This window comes from Chiloscyllium punctatum, chromosome 16 (assembly GCF_047496795.1).
Source record: "Chiloscyllium punctatum isolate Juve2018m chromosome 16, sChiPun1.3, whole genome shotgun sequence".
Taxonomy (NCBI): domain Eukaryota; kingdom Metazoa; phylum Chordata; class Chondrichthyes; order Orectolobiformes; family Hemiscylliidae; genus Chiloscyllium; species Chiloscyllium punctatum.
Window position 1 is genome coordinate 17,868,786 of NC_092754.1, and position 27,551 is coordinate 17,896,336.

At 41.8% G+C, this 27,551-nt stretch overlaps 1 protein-coding gene across 1 annotated transcript in view; it reads left to right on the forward strand.

Moving 5' to 3' along the window:
- The first annotated feature begins 3,373 nt into the window (after nt 1-3,373).
- The window catches only part of LOC140486994 (dnaJ homolog subfamily C member 11), a 44,011-nt gene continuing 19,833 nt past the window's right edge, over nt 3,374-27,551 (forward strand). Inside the window, exons 1-7 of the mRNA XM_072586316.1 lie at nt 3,374-3,531; nt 20,199-20,328; nt 21,472-21,545; nt 23,093-23,194; nt 23,799-23,924; nt 24,868-24,990; nt 27,111-27,184. Coding sequence (XP_072442417.1) covers nt 3,460-3,531; nt 20,199-20,328; nt 21,472-21,545; nt 23,093-23,194; nt 23,799-23,924; nt 24,868-24,990; nt 27,111-27,184 — 701 coding nt within the window. The 5' untranslated portion in view covers nt 3,374-3,459. The remainder of the gene's footprint in view (nt 3,532-20,198; nt 20,329-21,471; nt 21,546-23,092; nt 23,195-23,798; nt 23,925-24,867; nt 24,991-27,110; nt 27,185-27,551) is intronic.

Genomic DNA, 27,551 nt, shown 5'->3' on the forward strand with positions numbered 1-27,551 from the left:
AAACACCACCACCTGCAAGTTCCACTGCAAGTCACTCACCACATCCTGACTCAGAATATATTGCCATTCCTTCAGTGTTGTTGGGTCAAAGTCCTAGAATTCCCTCCCTAAGGGGTCAACCTATGAGACATGTACTGCAGTGGTTCAAAAGGGCAGCTCACCAAGACCTTCTTAAGGGCAGCTGGGGACAGGCAATAAATGCTGGCCTAGCCAGTGACACCCATATCTCACAAATGAATAAAGTAAGTTATTGTAGCGTGGGTAATGTACCCCCAAAAATAACTTCTCTGATTTCTTCTATTGTATTAGTTCAAGAGTTCTCCCAAATATTTATCCTTAGCTCCTCCTCTTATTTATCTATATCTTGTCACTTAATAACATCAGCTGAAGAATAAAAAGTACTGCAGAAACACAGCATGTCTGGCAGCATCCATGGAGATAAAGACAAAGATCCAGTATGTCTCTTCTAAGGAACTGAAATGAGCTGAAAAATGATGCCTTTTATAGTGGGTGGCACAGTGGTTAGCACTTCTGCCTCACAGCGCCAGAGACCCGTGTTCAATTCCCACCTCAAGCGATTGACTGTGTGGAGCTTGCACATTCTCCCCGTGTCTGCGTGGGTTTGCTCCGGTTTCCTCCCACAGTCCAAAAATGTGCAGGTCAGGTGAATTGGCCACGCTAAATTGCCCGTAGTGTTAGATGCAGGGATAAATGTAGGGGAATGGGTATGGGTGGGTCGGTGTGGACTTGTTGGGCCGGAGGGCCTGTTTCCACACATTCTAATCTAATCGAATTTGATGCTGCTATCAAAGAGAGAGGAGGAAAGAGTGGATCAGATGGTGAGGCTGCCCATAGGGAAAATCAAAATAAGAGTATTAATGATGGTAAAGTTTAAATAGATGCAAAACAGGTGTCGATGGCAGGTATGAATAGCAGAAAATAGGTTCAGTTTTGCCAACAGCAAACCCATTACAAATGTAATCACAAATAGAGCACAGCGTTCATGTTCTTAAGTTGTTGAACTCAACATTGGGTTCTGAAGGCTGTACAGTGCCTAAGTAGAAATGAGGTGTTGCTTTTCAGGGAACTGAGCCTCATAGGAACACTACAGCAGGCACAGGATGTACCTGTTAGTATGAGAGCAAGATGGTGTATTGAAACTGCAAGCGAGTAGAAGGTCAGGGTTGTTCTTACAGACAGATCAGAGGAGTTCCAGACAACAGTCCCCCAATCTGCATTTGGGTCTCGTTGATGTACAGGAGATTGCATCATAAGCAACATATACAGTTAACTGGATTGTTAGAAGTTCAACTAAACTGCAGTTTCAGCTGGAAGATGTGTTTGGGGCCTTGGACAGTGAGGAGGGGGGAGGAATAAGGGCAAGTGTTACACCTTCTGTAATTGCATGAGAAGATGTCACGGGTAGGGATGAGGAAGTGTTAGGAGTGACAACAGTGTGGACTTGGTGTCAAGAATAGACTGGTCCTTGCGAAATGCTGACAGTGAAGAAGCGAAGATGTGTTTGGTGGTGCCATCCTGCTGGAGTTTATGAAATAGCAGAGGATGATCCTTTGAATGCAGAGGCCGGTGGGGTGGAAATTGAGGACAAGAAGGACCCTATCATTATTCTGGCAGGGAGTAGATGTGGGTTAGGGCAGAAATGTGGGTAATAGATTGGACACAGCTGAGGGTTTTGTCAATCACAAGTGAAGGGTGTGGGGTGAGGGTAACAAGCCAGAATATACTTGGTTGAGGAAAAAGGAGGACATGTTGGAGTCACCTTATAAAAAATGGCATAAATGGTACAGCTACAATGGAGGCTGGGGAAACAGGGAGAATGGGACAGAGTCTTTATTGAGAGGAACTGTAGTCAAGGTGACTGGGGGAGCCAGTGGGTTTGTAGTGGATATTGGTGGACAGTTGATCCTCAAAAATGGGAAGAGGAGTCAAGGAAGAGTCAGAGATGGACCAGGTGAAGGGAAGAATGAAAATTGAAAGTAAAATGAACTAATTCTAGATGACAGCAGGAAGCAACATTGTAATCTGTGCTGTTTTCTACTGAGGTCCAGAGTTAATCGGTTTTGATGGGATCAGTGCACCAGATAGAGTTATGGGACTGGGCCTAAAAAGGATCTGTTTCTGTGCTGTACATCTCAATGACACTGAATATTCCACATACCCCTTAAAGAGACAGTCATAACTAAGATACAACACTGACTTGGAGGAAATGTGACGAGTTGAAGTAGAAATTGTTAAAAGTGAGAACAACCCCAACAGGGAAGAAAGGTCGTGGTGTACAGGGACGATTCAAATCTCCTTTCAACGAAGAAATGTGAAGAGACTTTAGAACATCCCAACGGGGATTGGGCTTGTACAGGCTTCATTACCTGTTAGCATGGGGTCACATCTCACATGGTGATACTCAGCTTTCCTTTTCCATAATAGTTTTGAAACCCCTTCCTGTCTCTCTGTAGTCCGAGTAGTAGGTCACAAATTCCTCCAGGACAAATTATGTTTCCCTACCACTATCTTTGGGAGAGATCCAGACATTGGGCAGAATTTTACCAGTTCCCATGAGGTGGGAACAGAGCCTGGGGCGAGACAGGCTGTCTGTTATTGGTAAAATCATGAGGAACTATAATGGTTCTCCAACTGTTTCCCATGGTTGGGAAATTTTTACTAATGACAGCAGCATAATCAGATAGGCTGCCCAAGTGAAGTAGCTGGGCACCAGTTTACATGAATTATATCCATTACTGACCTTTTTATGGAGCTGCAGGCCCTTTGATAATAGCATATCAAAACCCAACACGTACAGCAGCTGCCAGTTAAATGGAGTCGGTTTCTCAATTACAGCCAGACGAGCTTTTTTTTAAGTGCATGGTTGGCAGGGGAAATTTTGCAGGTGGAGTTTTCTTCCATTAGGTACCTTTTTATGTTTGTTTAAAATTATATGTATACCTGTTCTGCACTACAAATCCCTGCCTCAGAAACAACCAATATTCTTGGGCCGATTGTTCCAGTTGGGTGGTTATGAGCAAACTGGGGCCTACAGTAAGGCAAAGGCCCTGGCGACAGCTTTTTAGCTGGCACCGCCGCATGTAAAACTAAGGAGGCAATCCATCTAGTTTCCCTCAGAATCAGTTCTCCTTCCATAAATGCTGCCAGGCTTACTGACCATTTCCAGCGTTTATTTGATAGACGAGGTGTTTTGACCACCTGAGATCTGCCATTACAAAGTCTTAAACGTCCAAACGCTCGCTTCTGGGACGTCATTTCCTGTTTGATTGGGTTCCCCCCACACCAACCACAAACCAAAGTCCTCCCAGGCCAGCAGAGGGCAGCAAAAAAGGAGTTGCGCCGGATGAAAGGAGAGGGAATCTCTTGGTGAATCGTTCCCTCCTCGGCAGCCGGGGCCTGGCGAGAAGCCGGTGCCCCGCTACGGGGTGAAAGGTGACAATGGCGGCGGCCTTGGTGGATGAAGAGATTAATAACGATGACTTTTACGCACTTCTGAACGTCAGGAGGGAGGTGAGGGGGTGGTTGTCGTTACCGCGCTCGGTTTATTTTGTGGCTGATTGAGTAAAGGGCATGTCGCGGGGGGAGGAGATGGTAATCTCGTTGTCAGTTGCTGCTTTGTCGTTGGTGACCGCGGGCGTCTGGCGGATTTCAGTTAACGTGCGGCACGGCCTTAACTAACACCGTGTGATCCGCGGTGTAACACAACACATGCATATGTGTATAGAGCAGACCTGAATATTAACATAGAAGACTATTTTAATTATTAATCAGGCTGTTCAATTATTATAAATAACTCAATAGTGCATGGGCTTTTTATTTTTCCCCAACTATCTCACGATCTGTTTGAAAATTTTACACTTAATCCACTTGATTTGTGTGTAAACGACAGTTTGTGGCAGACACGACAGTTGGGCTTTGTCCTTGTGAAGGTACGACATAACCAAACTGGCATCTGTCCATTTTAAGGACAGTGCAACCTCAGGCTAATTAAGTTTCCCCGGCCATTGCTTCTGGCCACCGAGGCTGAACCCGGCTGTCGGTAACCTTGCTGTCCAGGTTGACCCAGAGCTGAGCTTGTAACCCCTGTCCACATCTTCATCAAGATCGACTACTTCTAGTTCCGTAATATCAGCCAATTCTCCCTCTTGATTAAAGTGTGTACCGCAGAAATTTTTGATATTCAAGGTTGTCTTCTCCAAACTCGCCAGTCAACTATGTACCATCCTCAACACTTGAGCTCACCCTAAACTCGACAGACCATCTGACCAACTCCTGCTTGCTGATCTGTTCTGCACTTTGAGCTACATTAGCATCTAATCTGGTAATGCCTCTTTTAAGATTCTCTCTCTTCTACTCAGATTGTTCCTTTTGCTAGCTATGAAACCTTTCAACTCTACAAACTACCAAGACTTTTGCCCTCTTCCAATTCTGGTCTAGTATGAAACACAATATTAATTGTGCCATCATTGGCAGTGAAACCTTCAGTTGCCAATGTGTCCGATCTACTATTGAAGTGCATTATATACAAAGGGTTTCAAAGGTATACTAAGCGATATGAGTGCTGTGCCTGAAGAATTTGTCCTTTAACCTTTTTGACTTGGCAGCAGCATTGACTCTCTTCTATATGATGGCTGCGCACATTTAGTGTGCAATTATTTTGAGTGAAGCTCAACCAGTTTGAAGTGGACATGAAGAAATAAGCTGTACCTGTAAAGTGACCATTTTTGGATATGTTTCACTTCACCAAAATATTGAGGTTTCAATTTTGTTACTGATAATGGCATAATTATTATACAACAAGTGTGTTGTCACAGTGTACTGATGTGAAGATATAAACAGTCCCAAGAACTATTGCTTTTTGCCAAATCCAAAAAGTACTGGGGCAGTGATTTAAGACTTTGCTTTGCTGCTGACAAAAATCAGTAGCCTCAATAATTAAAGCCTGCATGTCACGTGACATAGAAATACTTGGAAGGAATTGATTCCTATAGCAAAAGACATATTTGGCACCTGTTTATATTGTAGATAGTCTTAGTGCAACATTTTTTGGAATAGAGAGCCTTGTCAGCAAGTGGTAACTCTGGCACAGATTCATATGGGTGTTAATCCAGGGTGTGTAATCTGCCAAAAAGGTGGTGAGTTTACAAGCTACTATTTTTGCACAGAATGGAAATGTAAGGTTATGTTCTTCTGGATACAAGTGTAGTATTTTGACATAGTAAACTTTGGCAAGGTTCTAATTATGCTCCAGTAACAAGTTCCCAACTGGACTGAGTAGGCATAGATGTCTAGTAGGAGTCAAGTGAATTTCCCAGTGGAAACAAGCCTAACTTCATGACTTCATTGGATTGCTTGCTGGGAGATAGAGAAGAGGATGAAAAGGTAGAAGTCATTGTTTTACGTAGTCATAGAGATGTACAGCATGGCACACCCTTTGGTCCAACTTGACCATGCCGACCAGATATCCCAACCCAATCTAGTCCCACCTGCCAGCACCTGTCCCATATCCCTGCAAACCTTTCCTATTCATACACCCATCCAGATGCCTTTTAAATGTTGCCTCCACCACCACCTCTGGCAGCTCAGTCCAGACATGTACCACTCTCTGCGTAAAAAAGTTGCCCCTTAGGTTTTTTTTATATCTTTTCCCCCCTCACCCTAAACCTATGCACTCTAGTTCTGGACTCCCTCACCACATGGAAAAGACTTTGTCTATTTATCCAATCCAGGCTCTTCATGACTTTATAAATTTCTACAGCTGCAACGTTACCTCCCAACTCCTGTACTCAGTACTCTGACCAATAAAAGAAAGCATACCAAACACCTTCTTCATTATTCTATCTACTTGCAACTCCACTTTTAAGGAGCTATGAACCTGCACTCCAAGGTCTCTTTGTTCAGCAACGTTCCCTAGGACCTTACCATTAAGTGTACAAGTCCTGCTAAGGGTTGCTTTCCCAAAATGGAGCACCTCACATTTATCTAAATTAAAATCCATCTGCCACTTCTCAGCCCATTGGCCTATTTGATCAAGGTCCCGTTGTAATCTGAGGTAACCTCCTTCGCTGTCCACGACACCTCCAATTTTGGTGTCATCTGCAAACTTACTAACTATACCTCTTATGTTCACACCCAAGTCATTTATATCAATGATGAAAAGTAGTGGACCCAGCACCGATCCTTGTGGCACTCCACTGGTCACAGGCCTCCAGTCTGAAAAACAACCCTCCACCACCACTCTCTATCTTCTACCTTTCAGCCAGTTCTTTGTCTGAATGGCTAGTTCTCCTTTGTATTACATGAGATCTAACCTTACCAACCAGTCTCCCATGGGGAACCTTGTTGAACATCTTGCTGAAGTCCATATAGATCATGTCTATCGCCCTGCCTCATCAATCCTCTTTGATACTTCTTCCAAGAAAACTCAATCAAGTTTGTGAGACATGATTTCCCATGCACAAAGCCATGTTGACTATCCCTAATCAGCCCTTGCCTTTCCAAGTATATGTACATCCTGTCCTTCAGGATTCCCTCCAACAACCTGCCCACCACCAACCTCAAGCTCACTGGTCTATAGTTCCCTGGCTTGTCCTTACCACACTTCTTAAACTGTGGCACCACGTTAGCCAAACTCCAGTCTTCCGGCACCTCCCCTGTGACTATTGATGATACAAATATCTCAGCAAGAGGCTCATCAATCACTTCCCTAGTTTCCCACAGAGTACTAGGATATACCTGATCAGGTCCTGGGGATTTATCCACTTCTCTGCGTTTCAAACATCCAGCACTTCCTCCTCTGTAATATGGACATTTTTCAAGGTGTCACCATCTATTTCCCTACATTCTATATCTTCCATGTCCTTTTCCACAATAAATACTGATGCAAAATACTTGTTTAGTATCTTCCCCTATCTCCTGCGGCCCACACAAAGGCTGCCTTCCTAATCTTTGAGGGGCCCTATTCTCTCCCTAGTTATCCTTTTGCCCTTAATGTATTTGTAAAAACCCTTTGAATTCTCCTTGACTCTATTTGCCAAAGCTATCTCATGTCCCCTTTTTAACCCTCCTGATTTCCCTCTTAAGTATACTCCTACTGCTTTTATACTCTCACTCGATCTGTCCTGTCTATACCTGACATATGCTTCTTTGTTTTTCTTAACCAAACCCTCAATTTCTTTAGTCATCCAGCATTCCCTTTCACCCTGGCAGGAATATACTGTCTCTGGACTCTCGTTATCTCATTTCTGAAGGCTTCCCAATTTCCAGCCATCCCTTTACCTGCGAACATCTGCCCCCAGTCAGCTTTTGAAAGTTCTTGCCTAATACCGTCAAAATTAGCCCTTCTCCGGTTTAGAACTTCAACTTTTCGATCTGGTCTATTCTTTTCCATCACTCTTTAAAAAATCTAATAGAATTATGGTCACTGGCCCCAAAGTGCTCCCCCACTGACACCTCAGTCACCTGCCCTGTCTTATTTCCTAAGAGTAGGTCAAATTTTGTACCTTCTCTACTGGGTACATCCACATACTGAATCAGAAAATTTTCTTGTACGCACTTAACAAATTCTTCTCCATATAAACTTTTAACACTATGGCAGTCCCAGCCTGTGTTTAGAAAGTTAAAATCCCCTACCATAACCACCATATTATTCTTACAGATAACTGAGATCTTCTTACAAGTTTGTTTCTCAATTTCCCTCTGACTATTAGGGGGTCTATAATACAATCCCAGTAAGGTGATCATCCCTTTCTTATTTCTCAGTTCCACCTAAATAACTTCCCTGCCTGTATTTCCGGGAATATCCTCCCTCAATACAGCTGTAATGCTGTCCCTTATCAAAAATGCCACTCGCTCTCCTCTCTTGTCTCCCTTTCTGTCTTTCCTGTAGCATTTGTATCCTGGAACATTATGCTGCCAGTCCTGCCCATCTCTGAGCCATATTTTTGTAATTGCTATGATATCCCAGTCCCATGTTCCTAACCATGCCCTGAGTTCATCTGCCTTCCCTGTTAGGCCTTTTGCATTGAAATAAATGCAGTTTAATGTATCAGTCTTACCTTGTTCTCTGCTTTGTCCCTGCCTGCCGTGACTGTTTGACTCACTTCTATTTTCAACTGTACATTTTATCTCTAAATGAATCTTAATTGCTGTGCAATTTCCAGATCAAAAATTGTGAATGGTGAACTTTTGGAGAATGTTTGATTATTTCACAGATAATTGTCAGTTTAGCAAATCTAAAATACTAAATGTATTCTCAGTAGAAAAATTGGAACTGTTACACTGTAAATCATTGGCATCCCATGCAGCTTCATGGTTTGCTTCAAATATAGAAAATACACTGAAAACAATTACTAACCCTTCACTTGAAATTGCTCCAGTACAATCCAAGCACTAAGGTCTCAGAAAAGTGTAGCAGTGGAGCCATCAAATGTTTCTTCTGGTGTATATCCATTCAGTTGAAAAAAATGTCGGCTCCATCTGGAAGAGCACATTGATTTGTATAGGCAAAGGTATTAGGCAAAAGTGAGGACTGCAGATGCTGGAAACCAGAGTCTAGATTGGAGTGGGTGCTGGAAAAGTAACAGCAGGTTAGGCAGCATCCGAGGACCAGGAAAATCAATGTTTCGGGCAAAAACCCTTCATCACGATTGGAGGCCAGGCTTTTGCCCAAAATGTCGATTTTCCTGCTCCTCGGATGTTGCCTGACCTGCTGTACTTTTCCAGCACCACTCTAATCTAGAGTAAAGTATTGGGGAGTATAAACCTGCCTCTGGCAATTAAGGGATAAGTGTTGAGAATCACAGTCGAGGTAATATTGACAGGGCATATCTGTACCAAGTCATTGAATTCAGTGATGGTATGCTTGAAATATATTGGTATTGCTTTGCCTGATAACTCCTTGGCTGTTTTGAGAGTTAGGTATGCATATAATCAAACTTTTTTATTTTTGTTTTGAAAATCATTTTGTTATCAACAAATGTTTTTCTAGTCATCAGTAGAAGATCAGCTCTTGGGTTAACATTTTTACATCATAGCTACTCTGAAATCTTGTCCAGTCTTTGAATACTGTGGATGAAGTGAATTATAACCATTTTAAAGATGGAACATTTCAAACTCTGCAACAACTGGAATTGATTGCTTTCAGTTGGGTACATGTCCAAGAAAATACTCTTAGATCAGGTATGAATGGTTCAGATCCTTAGCCCCTTCTTTCGTACCTTAAGGAAACATAGACTTGCAAGTAACAATGTCTGCAGGACTAACTTTGCTTTTGTCTGATGAACTAGGTTAAATTCAGCACTGAGCTGTTGGGTTACTGAGAGAATCTCCACTCCACTGCATGTTCACTGTACAAACAATCTTGTGTTTAACTTTTTCTTATACAACCTGACTCCAACAAACATCTATGCAAATTTCAAACTTTTGACTATTGTCAGACATTGCCTAGTAATCTGCTCCATTAATAATGAGCCCTCTTGCTTGGTGAAGGTCTGTATGTAATACATGACGATTGGAGCTACATGAAGCATCAAGGCTCTGAGTCCTTGTTGCAGTCTTGTTGAGCTCTTTTTTAAGAAAGGATCTTAATTACTGCATGTAAAAGCTTATTGATGTGTTCTTTAGCTTTCCTGATTTGGCCAGTTTATAAGTGCATTGTATGCTTTGGGTAAGAGAGATCCCTGGACAGTGCACCTTGATGTGATGGTGTGCTCCAATAGTCTTGCTCCTGCTGTTTGAGGAAGGAGGATATCCACTCGAGTTACAGCTCCTGGTTGCTATCCAGCTGAATGCTATGATGTCAAGTGAGGACAGGAAAGCACTTGGCTGAAGTGTTTCCTTCAGATGAACCAGCTCATTCAAAGAAGTGCTGCTTTGTTGACTATTGGTCTCAAATCCAGATGAAAGTTGGAGGGAAGGAGAAGGTAGGTGGGAGGAGGAGGAAGGAAACAAATTTCATTCACCCTCCAATATATTCTATTGATAACACACTGACAGTGTGGGATTGACAGATGTAGCTTGTTATGATCTGGGTGGTGATGGTACCTTGCCCTGTATAACCACTACAGACGTAAGTTGTCATTCATCAAATGTTGAACATCTGACCTTAAGGACTCAGCTGTGATGGATGATTCAATCTGCTGTCTCAATGAATTCAATATTCACAAGAAATGAAACTGTTCACTTATATCATATAATCAATAGATTATTAAATAATTTGTCAAATAACTAGGGAGAGAAGGTCATTCGTGAAGTGCCTATTCAGGGATCTTCACTTCTAATTTAGTTTTATATTAATAACTGTATGTAATATGATTGTATGGATCAAAGGTTCGAACAATATTTTATATTTAGACTTTGATTCCCTGTCATGTTTCTTGTCTATTTTGGCTTTCTTTTGTCAGGTGATGGGTATAGGTTAGCTTTTTTCCCAAGCTGTCAGAATTAATTGACAGATTTTTCATTGCAGTATTAGTATTGATGCATATCATCAAGATTGCTCTAAAATGGTGCATCGTATTCTGGCCTTTCTTGGTGTGGCTGATAATGTGGCTTTCATTTTTAGTAGGGTACATGAAGAAAAGGCCGTCGTTCTGAAGGCTAATTGGTCGAGTTGATCCAGATGCAGACTGCTTTCATGTGCTTTGTAGTCCTGACTAAATGGGCTGGGAATATTGTAGTTTCCCAAACAATGAATTATCTTTCTAAGATAAACTGTAATTCCTGGTCATTTAAACATCATTAGATAAAGATTTATCTTTTGTTCAAATTGGAAAAGATCTATCTTGCACCCTGCTTCCAGTGATTCCAGTTTCAGCTTTATTTTACAAAATGCTACTTAATGCCATTGGACCTTTTTTTAAAAATATGGTTTTGAATAATGTTTACAAAAATAAAGCTTTGGAAAAAAATTCCTACCTATCCTTTGATAAGGCTTCATTGAAGAACCTTGTGGTCAAAGTTAAAGTCTCAACCAATGTCTTGCTGAAAGTTTGCCCATTGGAATGCAGTGAACTGCAGTGTAAATAGATCAGCACCCGTGTCTCTCCACACCTTGAATTCCTGATTTTATTTGTTGCTGGAGGTCCTGCTGCTTTAGACTGGAAGAAAGCAAAATTCTGGGTGAATTGTTCAATTAAATACTCCTGTTTTCACGTGGCCCCTTCACTTACTGTTGAGGTTCTGGCTGCTTCCCAACTCTTAACTGTCTTTTTGTCAGAACACAAGTTTCTGGAAGCAAATCCCTGATGCCTCTTAGCAAACATGCTGAACATGTATGTATTGATTGAAATGGTGTACCAGAAGTCTAATACTGTAGTTAGTTTTACCGTGGAATGATGCACCACTGACACTGCTCATTAGTTTTCCTGTTACATTTGAGATACAGAAAATGTTTTGCACTGGGCTAAAACTATTGATCAAATTTGTTTGTAAGCAAGATCTGAACTCTTGAATAGTGAAGGGTCTTGACAAAGTAAACTTAAGAGAAGCTATTCCTGTTGGCAGAAGTAGTGAGAACCAAAGGACACTGAGTTTAGATGATTGGCAAGAAAGCAAATGGGGTTCTGAGGAAAAGCATTTTACATAATAATATGATGTTATCAGTTTAAATTTGGCTTGATGATATTGTTGCTGGACTATTAATCCAGAGACACTGTCGTGTTCTGAAGACATGGGTTCAAATCTTGCCATGGCTAATGGTGGAACTAAGAGTCTAATGATGACCATGAAACCAATGTTGAATGTTGTGGGGGAAAAAAGCATTTGGTTCACTGTCCTAAAGAGAAGGAAATCTGCCGTCTTTATCTGGCCTGGCCTATATTTACTCCAGATCTGGAACAATATGGTTGACTTTTAACTGCCCTGCAGGCAATCAGGGATTGACAGTAAATTCTGGCTAGCCAGTGATGCCCACATTTCCTGAATTAATAAAACAACAGTCTGGAATGCAACACCTGAGTGTATTGAAGCAGATAAAGTTAGGAGTTTTGAAATATTTGAATAAGCTCTTGAAAAGATTTTCAGGACTTTGGGGCAAGTGTAAGGAAGTGAGATTTGCTGAGATGCTCAGAAAGCCTGCATGGGCACGATGGACTAAACTGTCTCTAATTGTGCTGTAACCATTCTATGATTTGATATATCAACTCCTTCACATTTGAAACTTCACTACTCATTCTGGAGACAAGTAATTTGAAAAACCCTAGTTTGTTGACCGATTGTATCTCTTGAGATCATTCTATCAAGTAAAAACAGCCTTTGAAGAATGGATATATTGTTTCTCAGGTTTTAGAAAATATATTATTTGTCACTCAAAAATATAGTGTGAACAATCTCTGGGGTTCTTTTTTGCTTTTGATATCTAATCACTATAAATTATTTTGGGTGCCTGCCACAATTATACAAGCACTAATATTTGAAAACTGAGATTGGTAAATAACTGGATTCGATCCTGATTATAATAAATGATGCCTCTAATGGCTGGCCCTGTCTCTCTTCACCCCTACCCCAGTGCCAAATATATGTCTTGGCTGGATTGTCTTATTGAGGAAAAAGGCATTGTACTTTGTTTATACATAGAACATAACAGCACAGACAGGCCCTTTGGCCCTCGATGTTATGCCGACCCGTGAACTAATCTAAGCCCATCCCCCTACACTATCCCATCATATCCAAGGATTGTTTAAATATCACTAATGTGGCTGAGTTAACTACATTGGCAGGCAGGGCATTCCATGTCTTTGCCACTCTCTGAGTAAAGAATCTTCCTCTGACATCTGTCTTAAATCTATCCCCCTCCATTTGTAGCTATGCCCTCCTCGTACAAGCTGACATCATCATCCTAAGAAAGAGACATTCACTGTCTACCCTATCTAATCCTCTGATCATATTGTATGGTTCTATCAAATCCCCTCTGAGCCTTCTTTTCTCCAATGAGAACAGACCCAAGTCTCTCAGCCTTTCCTCATAAGATCTTCTCCCTAGACCAGGCAACATTCTGGTAAATCTCCTCTGCACTTTTTCCAATGCTTCCACATCCCTCCTGTAATGGGGCAACCAGAACTGTACACAATATTCCAAGTGTGACTGCACTAGCGTTTTGTATAGTTGCAGCATGACATTATGGCTCCGGAACTCAATCCCTCTACCAATAAAACCTAACACACCGTGTGCCTTCTTAACAGCACTATCAACCTGGGTGGCAACTTTCAAGGATCTAAGTACATGGACTCCAATATCCTTCTGCACATCCACACTACCAAGAATCTTTCCATTGACCCAGTGCCATCCTATTATTCTTCCCAAAGTGAATCACCTCACATTTATCTGCATTGAACTCCATTTGCCACCTCTCAGCCCAATTCTGCAGTTTATCCAAGTCCCTCTGCAATCTGCAACATTCTTCCACACATCCACTACTCCACCAAGTTTAGTGTCATCTGCAAACTTACTAATCCATCTACCTATGCCTGTGTCCAAGTCATTTATAAAAATGACAAATAGCGGTGGTCCCAAATCAAATCCTTGTGGCACAGCACTAGTAACCAGACTCCAGGCTGAATGTTTTCCATCAAACACCACTCACTGCCTTTTTACAGAAAGCTAGTTTCTAATCCAGACTGCTAAATCCTCCTCCATCCCATGCCTCTGCATTTTCTCCACCCTTCAGGCTCTCTGCCTATATTCCTGATGAAGGGCTTTTGCCCAAAACGTTGATTTTACTGCTCCTCGGATGCTGCCTGAACTGCTGTGCTTTTCCAGCACAACTCTAATCTAGACCTCATTTTCTCCAAATGCCTACCATGTGGAAGCTTATCAAAGGCTTTACTGAAGTCCATGTACACCACGTCAACTGCCCTACCCTCATCCACATGCTTGGTCACCTTCTCAAAAAAACTCAGTGAGGTTTGTGAGACATGACCTGCCCTTGATGAAACCATGTTGACTATCTGCAATCAAATGATTGCATGCAAGATGATTATAAATCCTATCTCTCATAATCCTTTCCAAAACTTTTCCTACAACAGATGTAACACTCACTGCTCTATAATTATCTGGGTGATCTCTACTGCCCTTCTTGAACAAGGGCACAATATTTGCAATCCTCCAGTCCTCTGGTACTAAACCTATAGACAATGATGACTCAAAGATCAAGGCCAAAGGCTCCAACATCTCCTCCCTCGCTTCCCAGAGAATCCTCAGATAAATCCCATCTGGCCCAGGGGACTTGTCTACTTTCACTCCTTCTAGAATTGTCAGCTCTTCCTTACTAACCTTGATCCTTTCTACTCTAATATCTTCTATATCATTCTTCTCCTCTACAATATTCTGCTTTTTCTGAGTGAAAACCAATTGAAAAATATTCATTTAAAACCTCTCTGACCTCCATAGGATCCACACACAATTTCCACTTCTGTCTTTGACTAACCCTATTCCTACCCTAGTCATCCTTTTGTTCCTCAGTATAGAATCTGTAGAAAGATTTAGGGTTCTCCTTTATTCTACCTGCTAAAGACTGCTCAAGTCCTCTCCTTGATCTTCTGAACTATCTCGTCTTAAAGTCACATAAGCCTCCTACTTCTGCTTAACAAGAGATGCAATTTCTTCAGTAAATCACGGTTCCCTTCCCTTATCACTTCCTGCCTACCTGACAGGGGCACACAATATCTGTTCCTTAAACCACCTCCACATTTTGATTGTCCCCATCCCCTGCAATTTGTTACCCCATTCTATGCATCCTAAATCTTGCCTAATCACATTATAATTGCCCTTCCCCCATCTATAACTCTTGCTCTGTGGCATGTACCTATCCCTTTCCATTGCTAAACCAAACATAATAGAATTATGGTCACTCTCTCCAAAGTGCTCACCTATCACTAAATCAAACACCTGGCCTGGTTCATTACCATGCACAAGATCCAGTGTAGCCTCCTTTCTTGTTGGCCCTTCAACATAATGTGCCAGGAAACCCTCCTGCACACAGAGAGTCATGGTGTCATAGAGGTGTACAGCATGGAAACAGACCGGTCGGTCCAACTCGTTCATGCCTACCAGGTATCCCATTGGACAAAAACTGATCCATCCTACGTACTAGAGTTATAGCATTTCCAGTCAATGTTGGGGAAGTTAGAGTTCCCCCATAATGACCACCCTCTTACTTTCACTCCTACCCGAAGCAGGAGTGAAGTTCAAGCGAAGACTGTCCTGTTTGTAGAGGTCCCACCTTCCCCAGAATGACCCCCAATTTTCCATGTAGCTGATACCCTCCCTTCTGCAGCCACATGTTCAGCTGATCTCTCTCCCCATTCCTTGCCTTGCTATCAGGTGGCACAGGTAACAAACCAGAGATAACAACTCTGTTCTCCATGATACATTGATGGTAACAGAATATAGAAATTTTCTTTTGAAATACTTTAAGATGCTTTGATCTATCAGAGCACTGCGTAATAGCTGGGATAATCTTGACTACGAGATTATTTTTGCTGGAGCACAATGTGGTTTACATGTCATCACACTTTCACAATAATATGAAGTTTTGCAGGCTGTTTAACAGTCTGACCTGCTGTAACATGAACACTGGTTCTTGGGCTACAACTCTTTTTATCCTAATTGTTGGGGTCTTACTGGATAGAGTCCCACAACCCATTTAATGAGGGGAGCACTAACAACACATTCACAATGTTGGACATTGACCCAAAAATTTAACCACTGATTCTGATGTTCACTTGCTATTGCTGTCTCAAGTGGGGTTTAAACTTAGGTTAAATATTTTCCAATCGATCTGTTCAGACTAGACCTTTGGAACAGATTGATTAGATTTGGGTTCCCTGGCTCAGTGGTAGGTACACTAAGACTGTACCATAAAAGTCCTTTAAATTAGAATGTTCTGGCTCCTTGGGAATATTACCTTTTAACTAGTGAGGTTTAAGGAGAAGTAGCAGTACTGTATCTTGCTGCAGTCACTGTATCACAGCTGGGGAGCAAGACAATGGAACCCAAAGGCACAGAGCAATAAGTGATCTGAAAGCTGTAGATAAGGCAGGTCTCAAATACTCTTGATCTTTATTAGTTCACAGCTTAAAGAATTTTGAACAAAGTTATGGATGAGTTGGCCAGTGAGTAATTGCATGAATGATTGTGGCAGAATTGTTCAGGACTGATATTCTTCCATATTTGAGCATCCCACTAACATTTACTCCAGGTTAACATATGAAGGATGACCACTGGGTGAGGTCAAGAAAGGCAATAAATTCTAAACCTAGTTCCTTTCCTTGGTTTTATTGTTAATGGGTATTGCTGTGGAGGATCAAGAAAGCAGTGTTCAGAAAATTAATGATCCTGCTGAAACACGCCTCCAAGAGAAAAGTGGTAGAAGAACAGTTTGTCTCTTGAGCTCATGAGTTTTAAACTACTAATTCTACCAACAAGTTCCACTTTCCAAAACATTCACAAGGAAAATTTGTTGCAAATGATTCCAAACTAATACTGACTGCAGAAAGTATATGTTAATGACTGTTTCTCACAGCTTTTGGAGCCTGTCATCTTCCTTTTTGACTATTTTAGTCAAAGGTGATTACCTTTGTTGTTTAACTTCCTAATGCTTGTTTTGATGGCTTTTAAGTTCTATTGAGTGAGAAACATGACTATCCAAGCTAGGAAGATCCCCAGTTCCTACTTTTGCTGTGCTTGCTGATCACAGCAGTGAAAATATCAAGAGTGTTTTAGTGGATTTGAATGTTTCTGGAGCCAGGTGAAAAATCTTGAGTGAGATATTGGGGCTTAATTTGTAAACTAGTGACTCCTGCCTTTAAAGTGTCATCATGTGAGGGTAGGATCAAGCTGGGCTGTTTATCTCTAGTTGATTCTTAAAATTCTTTCAAAAGATGTGGGCTTTGCTGGCAAACATTTGTTATCCATCTTTAGTAGCCCCTGAGAAGGTGATGGTGAGCTGCTTTCTTAAACTACTAGAGTCCATGTAATGTTGAGAAGAAGTTTGACCTAATGGCAGAGAGGCAATGGCAACATAGTTCTCAGTCAAGGTGATGTGTGACTTGGAGAGAAACTTGCAAGGTGTTGGGACTCTATCAACCCTCTGTTTAGTTTCCTCCCTGGCTATGCAGGCCTCCATGGCTCATGTGTATCAGCGGCTTCTGAATCTGGAAGTTAACGCCACAATCAATGAGCCAACACTAATCACTGTGCATGGAACCTTGAAGTGGCTGTGCATTACTTAGAGGTATTTTAGTTCTGCTGCCCTTGTCGTTCTAGTTTGTAGAGATTGCAGGTTACAAAGATGCTTTTGAACGTGCTTGGTGAGTTCATCTTGCAGATGATATCAACTGTTGCTGCTCTCTCCCCCTGGTGGAAGAAGTTAATCTTTAAAATGGTGGCTGGCATGCCAATTAAACAAGCTGTCTTGTACTGTATAGTACTGAGTTCCTTAGGTGATGTTGGATTCATCTCAGCAAGTGGAGAGTATTTCATTACACTCTTGATGTGCTTTAGATGGTGGACAGACATTAGGAAGTCAGGAGATAAGTTACTTGCTGCAGAATTCTCAGCCTCTGACTTGCTCGTTGTATTTATGGCTGGTGCAGTTAAGTTCCTCATCAGTAACCACAAGATTTTGAAATTGAAGGATTCAGCATGAATGTTGCTTGCCATTTATCAGTCCTCGTCTGTATACAACCATGTACACTTCACTATCTGAGCAGTTGTGAATATTATTGAATGTTGTGCAATCATCAGCAAACGTCTCAACTTTTTGATGGAGGTGAGATCATGAATGCAACTAAAGCTGTTGGTGTTTCGATAAAGGACACTACCCTGAGGATATCCTATGGCTCAGATGACTGGCTTCCAAAATCTACTACCATTCCTTTTGCTAGATATGACTTTAATTAAGGCAAAGTTTTTTTTCCCATCGCCTGCTGACTTCAATTTTGCTAGAGTTTCTTGATACCACCTTTATTCAAATGCTGCCTTGACGTCATGGGAGGTCACTCTCATCTCACTTCTTAGATTCAGGTCTTTTGTCAAGTTCTAGACCATGGCTGTAATGAATGGTCTTGATAGAACCCAAACTGTGTATAATTGATCAAGTTGTTTCTGGGTAAATGCTTTTGTTGCACTTCAGTGACCCCTCACTTTGATCGAGAGTAGACTAGGGAAACAATTGGCTGAGTTGGATTTGACTTTTGTTTGTGGACAGGACTAACCAGGGCAAGTTTCCATGTTGATGGATAGATGCTATTGTTGTAATTCATAGAATCATAGAACCTAAGCCATTCAGCCCATCCAGTCCACACCAACCCTTCAAAGAGCATCCTATCCAGACCACCACCATCCCCCCACCCCTCCCTGTACCCTAGCCCCATTACCCTGCTAATCCACATAATCTACACATCCCTGGACACGCAGGACAATTTAGCATGGCCAATCCACCTAACCTAGTTATATTGGAACAGCTTGATTGGAATAGTTCTGGTGTATAAGTCTTCAGTGCTACTACCAGAATGTTGTTAGGGCCCATTTTCTTGGCAGTATCCATATGTGTTCAGTTTCTTATAAAGTAAGTCAAATTAACTGATGACTGGCATCCATGATGCTGGTGACCTCTGGTAAATTGGGGAGTAAAAGGTAAAGTAAGTTTTCCCTCTTGTTGGTCTCCTCACAGCCTGCTGCAGACCAAATCTAGCAGTTATGTCCTTCAGGACTCATTCAATTTGGTCAGTATTTGTGCCTCAAGCCACACTTGATCGACCTTTAAATCTCCACCCACAGTGCATTCTGCATACCTTTGCCGTCCTCGGTGCTTCTTCCAATTGATGTTAACATAGAGGAGTATTGATTCACCAGCTGAAGGAGGGCAGTAGGTACAAATTTAAAATGATAATTAGTAAATCTAGAATTAAAATCTTTACTCATTAATAATGACAATGAAACTAGCATTGATTGTAAATACCAATTTTGTTCACTAACATTGTTTAGGGAAGGAAACCTGCTATCCAGTCCTGGCCTGGATGTGACTCCTGACCCACAGTAATGGTCAACTCTTAAATGGCCCTGTTGACTCTACAGAGTCCTTCTTACTATCCACTCTCAATTCCAACATTGAGAGAGTTGTACCACAGACCAATAGCAAATGAAAGCAATAGGTAATCAGCAGGAGATTCCTTTGCTTGAGACATCATGTGGTCCAGAGTCAATATCAGAGGCAAATCCCATCCGACTGCATACCACTGTGCTGTCACCTCTAGATCTGTGCTGCTGCTGGACATGGCATAACAGGAGTTTTGGTGTTAGTGGTGTCTGATATATTGATGGTAAGGTATTATTTAGTGTGTATAATTATGTAAGGATGGTGCTTGACTAAATGTTAACAAATATCTGCATTTATTCTTGACTCATTGCAGAAGATTGATTGCTATGATTTGTCAACAACCTCATCACTGTTATATCAGGCAACTACTGGTATGATAGGAGGTGAATTAGATTGACCAGGATTTATTTTTCATCCAGCAAGTCTTTTTTTGTCCAGACCCTTGTATGAAGAATGACCACTTGGTTGAAATTCCAAAAGACATTTGTTCCCTGTGGAACAGTGACTTAATGGAAGTAGAAATGAAATTGCCAACAAAAAGTTGACAAAAGTATGAGAAAACAACTTCTGACATTGCATTTAATTTCAGGTTTTCAGTGCTTCGAATTATGTACCTCAGTCTCCCTGTAGAACTAAGAATAGATTTGCCGCATCCACTTGACGTGTAATAAATGTTCTGGCTATTCTTTCAAAAGATGATCATGATTGTGTGAGTGAGAGAGAAGCTGAGAGGGAGTTTGAAGGTACTGAAATCATGATAGTTTTCATCTGTATGACTGTGTACCACTTAACTTGTTAAGTCAATCTGATGAGCCCTAAAGAGTAAATGAGAAGTTCGTAATTTAGCTCTCAGCTTTTCAATGAGGTAGACAGTGTCAGAATGGCTGTCCCTGTCATCTTGGATGCCAACAACCCCAGTGCTTCATATGTAGACTAAACAGAAAATTGAGTGAATTTTCCAAAAAAAGTATAAATGGCTAAAATTATGTTTTTTTGGATCAAGTAGCACCACTATCATCTTGACTCTATCAGGTTACTTTGAAACAACACTTTCTGTTTTTTTAATATAATTTTGCAGGCCACACAAGATGAACTGAAGGCTGCCTATCGCCGGTTGTGTATGCTGTATCACCCAGACAAGCACCGAGATCCTGAACTGAAACAACAAGCAGAGACTCTCTTCAATCTTGTACATCAGGCATATGAAGGCAAGTACCTTGGGTCATTGAAAAACTATTTTGCCAGTGTTATGGGAAAAATCACCAGTCTCGGAGTCAGAATCGGGATCCAACAACAAAGTTTATTGTACAAAGAAGCTGGAGCTCCAGGGAGGGAGAGACGTTCGTCGACATGGCTGTCAGCTGTGGGCCTCGTCTCACTCTCTGAGCACATGTCATGATATTTTATACCTTTTGTGGTACAATTATTTAAGTATCAAGTCTTTGTACAACATGGTTTGTTTACAGAAAACGTTACAAAATTAGTGTCAGTTTCAGTGGTCGTGATCGTTCTTCCTGAGAAGGAAGATCATTTTCCATTACTGCAGATCTGAAGCATGAACACTTCTTTACAAGCAGTGTCAGGTAGTTAACATTTCTATTGAAGGTGGTGGCTGGACTCAGACACTTTGGCAGCAGTAGCCATTACCTTAAACTAATCATCTATGCTCTATGTCTATTGTGCTGGTATCCTGTTAGCCTTAGGCAGTATCTGTATATGTTTGGCTGTATTTTTCCATGTAATGGCTCAGCAGCCATCTTGTGTGCTACGTGACCAATTTATTGCTCAGTGGCCATCTTGTGTCTGTGTGCCCCATGTCAGCATGCCCTGTGCCAACCCCCCACTTCACCAGTAACTTTACTCAGTTAGTACATTGCATTTGTAACAATCCCAAATTATTTTTTTCCATAGTAGCTGCGGGAGTTGTGGACCAATTCACAGTGTGGCACATCAATTTCCCATCTTCCCTTTGCAAACAGGAAGCAGGTTGCAGATCACCCTTCTGAAGGCAAAAAGAAAAATAAAATGTCCCTTAATTACCGCTTGTATCTTATAGTCTTTTGTATAATGCCCTCCTGTTCTGTTTGCTCCCTTTTGTTCTCCTTGCTTGCTTTTACTTTTCTCTTTCACCTTCATCCTCTTCCCCCTTCCCCTCCCTGTTTCTCATATTCTTCGTCTTTGTCTCTTTCTCTCTCGCCCTCTCTGTCTCTCAAACTCCTCCTACAACCTGGGCTACAACTATTTGAATATAGAATCATGTATTGTGTCCCTTGTGCATCATGACTCTTCTGATTTTCAAAGATCAGTTTTTTCTGAATCCTTGTTATTTTTCTATTTTTTTTCCTTAACAGTACTTAGTGATCCCCAGAGCAGAGCCATCTATGACATCTACGGTAAAAAGGGCCTGGAAATGGAAGGATGGGAGGTAAGCCATTATTCTATTCTCAACACTCACCCCACAAAGGGTGGGGTGGGAGGAGGTGTAGTCTAGGTACCTAGACTACACCTCCTCCCACCCTGCCCCCTGTAAAAACGCCATCCCATATTCCCAATTCCTTCGTCTCTGCCGCATCTGCTCCCAGGAGGACCAGTTCCAAAACCGTACAACCCAGATGGCCTCCTTCTTCAAGGACTGCAATTTCTCCCCAGACGTGGTCGACGATGCCCTCTACCGCATCTCTTCCAATTCCTGCTCCTCCGCCCTTGAGCCCCGCCCCTCCAACCGCCACCAGGACAGAACCCCACTGGTCCTCACCTTCCACCCCACCAACCTCCATGTACAGCATATCATCCGCCGTCATTTCTGCCACCTCCAAACGGACCCCACCACCAGTGTTATATTTCCCTTCCCTCCCCTATCAGCATTCCGAAAAGACCACTCCCTCAGTGACTCCCTCATCAGGTCCACAACCTCCACTCCCGGCACCTTCCCCTGCAACTGCAAGAAATACAAAACTTGCGCCCACACCTTCCCCCTTACTTCCCTCCAAGGCCCCAAGGGATACTTCCATATCCGCCACAAATTCACCTGCATCTCCACACACATCATCTATTGCATCCGCTGCACCCGATGTGGCCTCCTCTATATTGGGGAGACAGGCCGCCTACTTGCGGAACATTTCAGAGAACACCTCTGGGACACCCGGACCAACCAACCCAACCACCCCGTAGCTCAACACTTCAACTCCCCCTCCCACTCCACCAAGGACATGCAGGTCCTTGGACTCCTCCATCGCCAGACCATAGCAACACGACGGTTGGAGGAAGAGCGCCTCATCTTCCGCCTAGGAACCCTCCAACCACAAGGGATGAACTCAGATTTCTCCAGTTTCCTCATTTCCCCTCCCCCCACCTTGTGTCAGTCAAATCCCTCGAACTCAGCACCGCCTTCCTAACCTGCAATCTTCTTCCTGACCTTTCCGCCCCCACCCTACTCCGGCCTATCACCCTCACCTTGACCTCCTTCCACCTATCGCATTTCCAACGCCCCTCCCCAAGTCCCTCCTCCCTACCTTTTATCTTAGCCTGCTTGGCACACTTTTCTCATTCCTGAAGAAGGGCTTATGCCCAAAACGTCGATTCTCCTGTTCCTTGGATGCTGTCTGACCTGCTGCGCTTTTCTGGCATGATTTGTCCTCATGTGACATCTACATGTGTGCATGCTTCCCAACAGAGTTAAATTACAGCCCCCAACCTCGCTGAGATCCATTAAATACACAATAGAATGTAAAACTTAAGACGTTTCAAGTTGGGTCCAGATAACACTCTCTGTCTTAACCAGCTGAGCCATCAGAGGCAGTTTACCTGTTCCAAGTAGTGAAAGTTAGGTTTTACAGGGCTGCTTTTTTTTTTGACTTGTGTAGAAGATTTAGTCCTTCGACCCTGTATTATACAATAAACTGCAACTATTGTCTGTGACTTATCTGGCTAATGCTGTAATTTGTGAATTGCTGTTTTGTTCTGTTTTCACAGGTAGTGGAAAGAAAGAAAGCGGCAGCTGAAATACGTGAAGAATTTGAGAGGCTACAACGAGAAAGGGAAGAAAGGCGATTACAACAAAGAACAAATCCCAAGGTACACAAGGGTCTGCTTAATCATTTGGAACTAAGGTCTCCGAATGATCGCATTGTATTATTCATTATATTGTCATACACTTGGTGACTTTAAAACTTGAAACTTGAAACAGATTCAGAGGTGAAAACATGAAATTGTTTCAAAATGTGCATGTATACCTGAGTCTGTATCCTTGGTATTTTTGAAAATGAGTTGCTGTAAATAGTTTCCATTATAAATCCTTTTGTCTGCAGTTAAAAAATATACTATTCTAAATTTTTCACATTCTAATTGCACACTCCCATCAGTCGAGTGCTACAATGCCACAATTAATGCGATTAGAGAATAAGAGTATGTCTGGTTTCCTTTCCAAATAAGGACATAGCAATTTATAATGGTAACATATAAAAATACAGAATTGTTCCCCTAAGCCTACTTCCTCTGAAAATCGGACTTGGTTTTGACTCCTTGTGCACCACCATAAGAGATGGCTTACTATACATATCAGCTTAAGACTGAAGTTCTTCTTTTGAATTGTTCCAAGAGCAACATGCATGAGTTGCACTGTCATGTTAGAATAGTGCATTCTCATAACTGAGTCATGACTTATTTAATTTTCTTGCAGGGTACGATAAGTGTTGGTGTGGATGCCACTGACCTCTTTGACCGCTATGATGAGGAGTTTGAAGAGCCAGGCAGTCGGTTTCCTCAGATTGAAATTAATAAAATGCACATATCACAATCTATTGAAGTAGGTATTTCAAAACCTGTCACTAAAGTTCATAAAAGGGATAACTTTTGAAACTGTACAGTAACCCTTTCTTGATGACTTCTTAAATGCCAAATATAAATATTAAGAGTTAAAACAAATGCTGAGCATTTCCAAATGCTGTTCTTCCTACCAACATTGTGTACTCCCAATTGATGGTTCAAGATCAAGTGACACCTCCAGATTCTGTTCTGGTTTTGGAGTATGAAGCCTTGCAGACCAGGAAAGTATGTGTTAGATAAATGGTCTTGGTTGGGGCAACAGTGTAAAACTGCAGTTACCTAATGGACTGTAGATGCTGCACATTGGATAGGCACCGTCTGTTAAGCTCTTCAAATAATATGCACTGACCAGTTGTTCTTTGCTTTCAGTAATCCAGCTGTTTTGTCAGCGTTTTGAGACTAGTGCAGGAAACCTAGGAATATGAGGCGTAGGTGGGAGAGTAGAGTTGAGGCAGGGGGCAACTATAATCATATTCAGTGGCAGACTACATGTACTGACAGGACTGAGAACCGAGCACTGACAGGAACATATAATTTTCTACTGCTCCATTATCTTGTTTCATTGTAATTTCAAGGTGTGGTTATACTGCCCAATACTTGCTACAGATTAGGCCCTATTATGAAGTTTAAGACATGCAGAAACTATATATTGAGAAATTAATAGATGGGGAAGGTAGCTGCATTACTGCTGTTGATCACTACCTGGTAGTGGTAAGAGTGTGATTGTGTATGCTTTGGGTTGACTATAATCCCCTCCATAGTCAAATATTTTATTTAAGTTGCACTGTCCAGCTGACAAAAACAAAATTTCCACTTGCATGATATACAGCAGGACTGCTGTCATTATGGTATGCACCCCATTGTTCATCTTCAGAAGAGTAAGAAAGGTGAAGTTAATCACGAGGTTGATGTTTTTCTCACAGGCTCCATTGACCACGACAGACACAGCTGTTCTAGCAGGGAGCCTATCAACGCAGAATGGCAATGGCGGTGGCTCAATCAATATTGCATTGAGGCGGGTAACCTCTGCAAAAGGATGGGGTGAGGTAAGGGCTGAACTTTTACTCCTTGCAGTAACAGTATACTTGGTACTTCTTGAAATTCCTTTGCAATTATTGTTTGCAATATCACTCCCAATTCAGGATGAGTTTGCTCAGAAGTTTTGAAGTTGAACTTGGATTGTGCTTGCATATAAAAAAAAGTTGCACAAAGTTGTTAGTTTGTACATGGTTGCTCCACAGACCATTTAGTTACTCCAAACAAAGTCTGCCTTGTTGATGAATTGAATAAGTGTTTGATCCATTGTGATTTTTCCAGATATATACATGAATTTATTTTTTGTCGCCTGTAAATTTGTGTTTTACGATTATTTTTATTTGAGTGTTGTATGTTCTGCCAGGCTATGATTCACAGAAGAATGCAAACAGGTTGCTTGTGTGATGCTGCAGCAACCTAATGTGGCAGTTCACATGGAAATGGCATGCTATCAAACTCCAGATTTCATGTGTTGAAATACATAACCCTTCCTTTTCATCCTTAATCAGCAGATGTGGTTGTTTTAGTTTGGGAAGTATTTGCCATCACCACCCCAAGTAATGCCCAATACATTGCTCCACTTAGCTGATTCCCGTGTATCTCTTTGTATTGCTAAAGATGGAGTGCTGTGTAGCATTCTCCACTAGTAGTGCCTGTCAGATACCTGCCCAAGAACTTCAGCTGGTGTATCCATGTTGTTGCTGTCAGTTTGAGAATAGGATCATGCAGCAACAGGTTTTTTTTTCAAAAATTGCACATGATCTTGCCTTCACCACACCAATATAAATCTCTGGGAATGGAGTTTAGACATAAAATGTTTGTGGGTCAAGATTTGTGTTCCGTAGTCTGAATAATAAGCAGCTATAAGTTTTGTATTTCTACTATTCCTCATTACATTTCACCGGAATGTTTTAAAGCACTGAATTTCTTTGAAAAGCAATGACTACTGTTTGACTGAGCATCAAAGCCATTTGTACAACCACACAAAAACACAACTGGAAATGAAATGAATGAGCTGTTGTTCTTTTTCGTTTGTTTTAAAGAGAGCATGTTATCCAAGGTACAGGGGGATCTCTCTGTTCTTAAGTGTCCTGAAATTTTTTATGTTCACCTCTGTATTTGCATTTCACCTTCAAGTGAACTTGTATAATCAAGTCTGAAGTGGTGCCTGAACCCCCCCGTTCTCAATTCAGTTGCAAGAAAACTACTGGCACAACAAATCAGTAAGAATTGGTGATAACATCTCCTCCACCATAATCCTCAACACCAGCGCCCCGCAAGGCTGCGTATTCAGCCCTATACTGTAGCACTCCTTATACTCTCTCAACTGGGTGGCCAAATTTCACCTCTGCTCCATTTACAAGTTTGATGAACACGCTGCCGTTGTAGGTTGGATCTCCAACAATGACAAGACAGAGTACAGGGAAGAGACTGAGTGCCCAGTAGCATGGTGTAAAGACAACAATCTCTCCATCAATGACAGCAAACGAAGGAGCTGGTCATTGACTTCAGGAAGCAGAGTGGAGGGAACGCCCCTGTCTGCACCAGTGGTGCTGAGATAGAGATGGTCCAGAACGTCAAGCTCCGGGGAGTGATGATCACCAACAATCTGTCCTGGTCCATCCATGTCAAGAAAGTCCAACAACACCTCTACTTTCTCAGGAGGCAAAGGAAATTAGCCATGTCCACAACGACTCTTACCAATTTTTATAAGTGCACCATGAAAGCATTCTAGCTGGATGCTTCACAGCATGGTTTAGCAACTGCTGTTCTCAAAACCACAAGAAACTACAGAGAGTAATGAACACAGCCCAGTCCATCATGCAAGCCAGCATTCCATCCATTAGCTTTATCTATACTTCCTACTACCATGGGAAAGTAATCAAGGACCCCTCCCCTCCCAATTATACTCTCTTCCACATTCTTCTGCACTATGTTCCACGACCTAATGCACTTGCAATCTGCATGTAGAACGTGCAAAACAGCATTTCACTGCATCTCGGCAGATGTGACAACAATAAATCAAATCAAAACGAACAATATAAAACCCTGATATTAAAGCTGTCATAAAGTTAACAAGAGTCTGGATTTTTCCATTAAATCTTGATTACTCTCATTTTATGTTTGACAGTTGGAGTTTGGAGCAGGAGATATTCAAGGGCCTTTATTTGGGATGAAAATATTTAGAAACATCACTTCGCAAAGGTAGGTGACATAAGCAAGTTCCAATTTTAATTTCAAGTAGACTTGAACATTGCTATTAGTATTTTGCTCTGTATTCACTAGAAATTGCTATGTTCTAGATCTCCATTATCCTTTGTGTGAATATGAACTTTTTGATTTTTCTCTTGGACTGTCAAATGCTCCCTCCTTGTTTTGGATCTCTACCTCCACATCTACCCTTTGAAATCCTTAGGGTGGCATGGTGGCTCAGTGGTTAGCACTGCTGCCTCACAGCACCAGGGGCCTGAGTTCGATTCCAACCTTAGGCAACTGTTTGTGTGGAGTTTACACAATCTCCATGTCTGCATGGGTTTCCTCCATGTCCTTCGATTTCCTCCCACAATCCAAA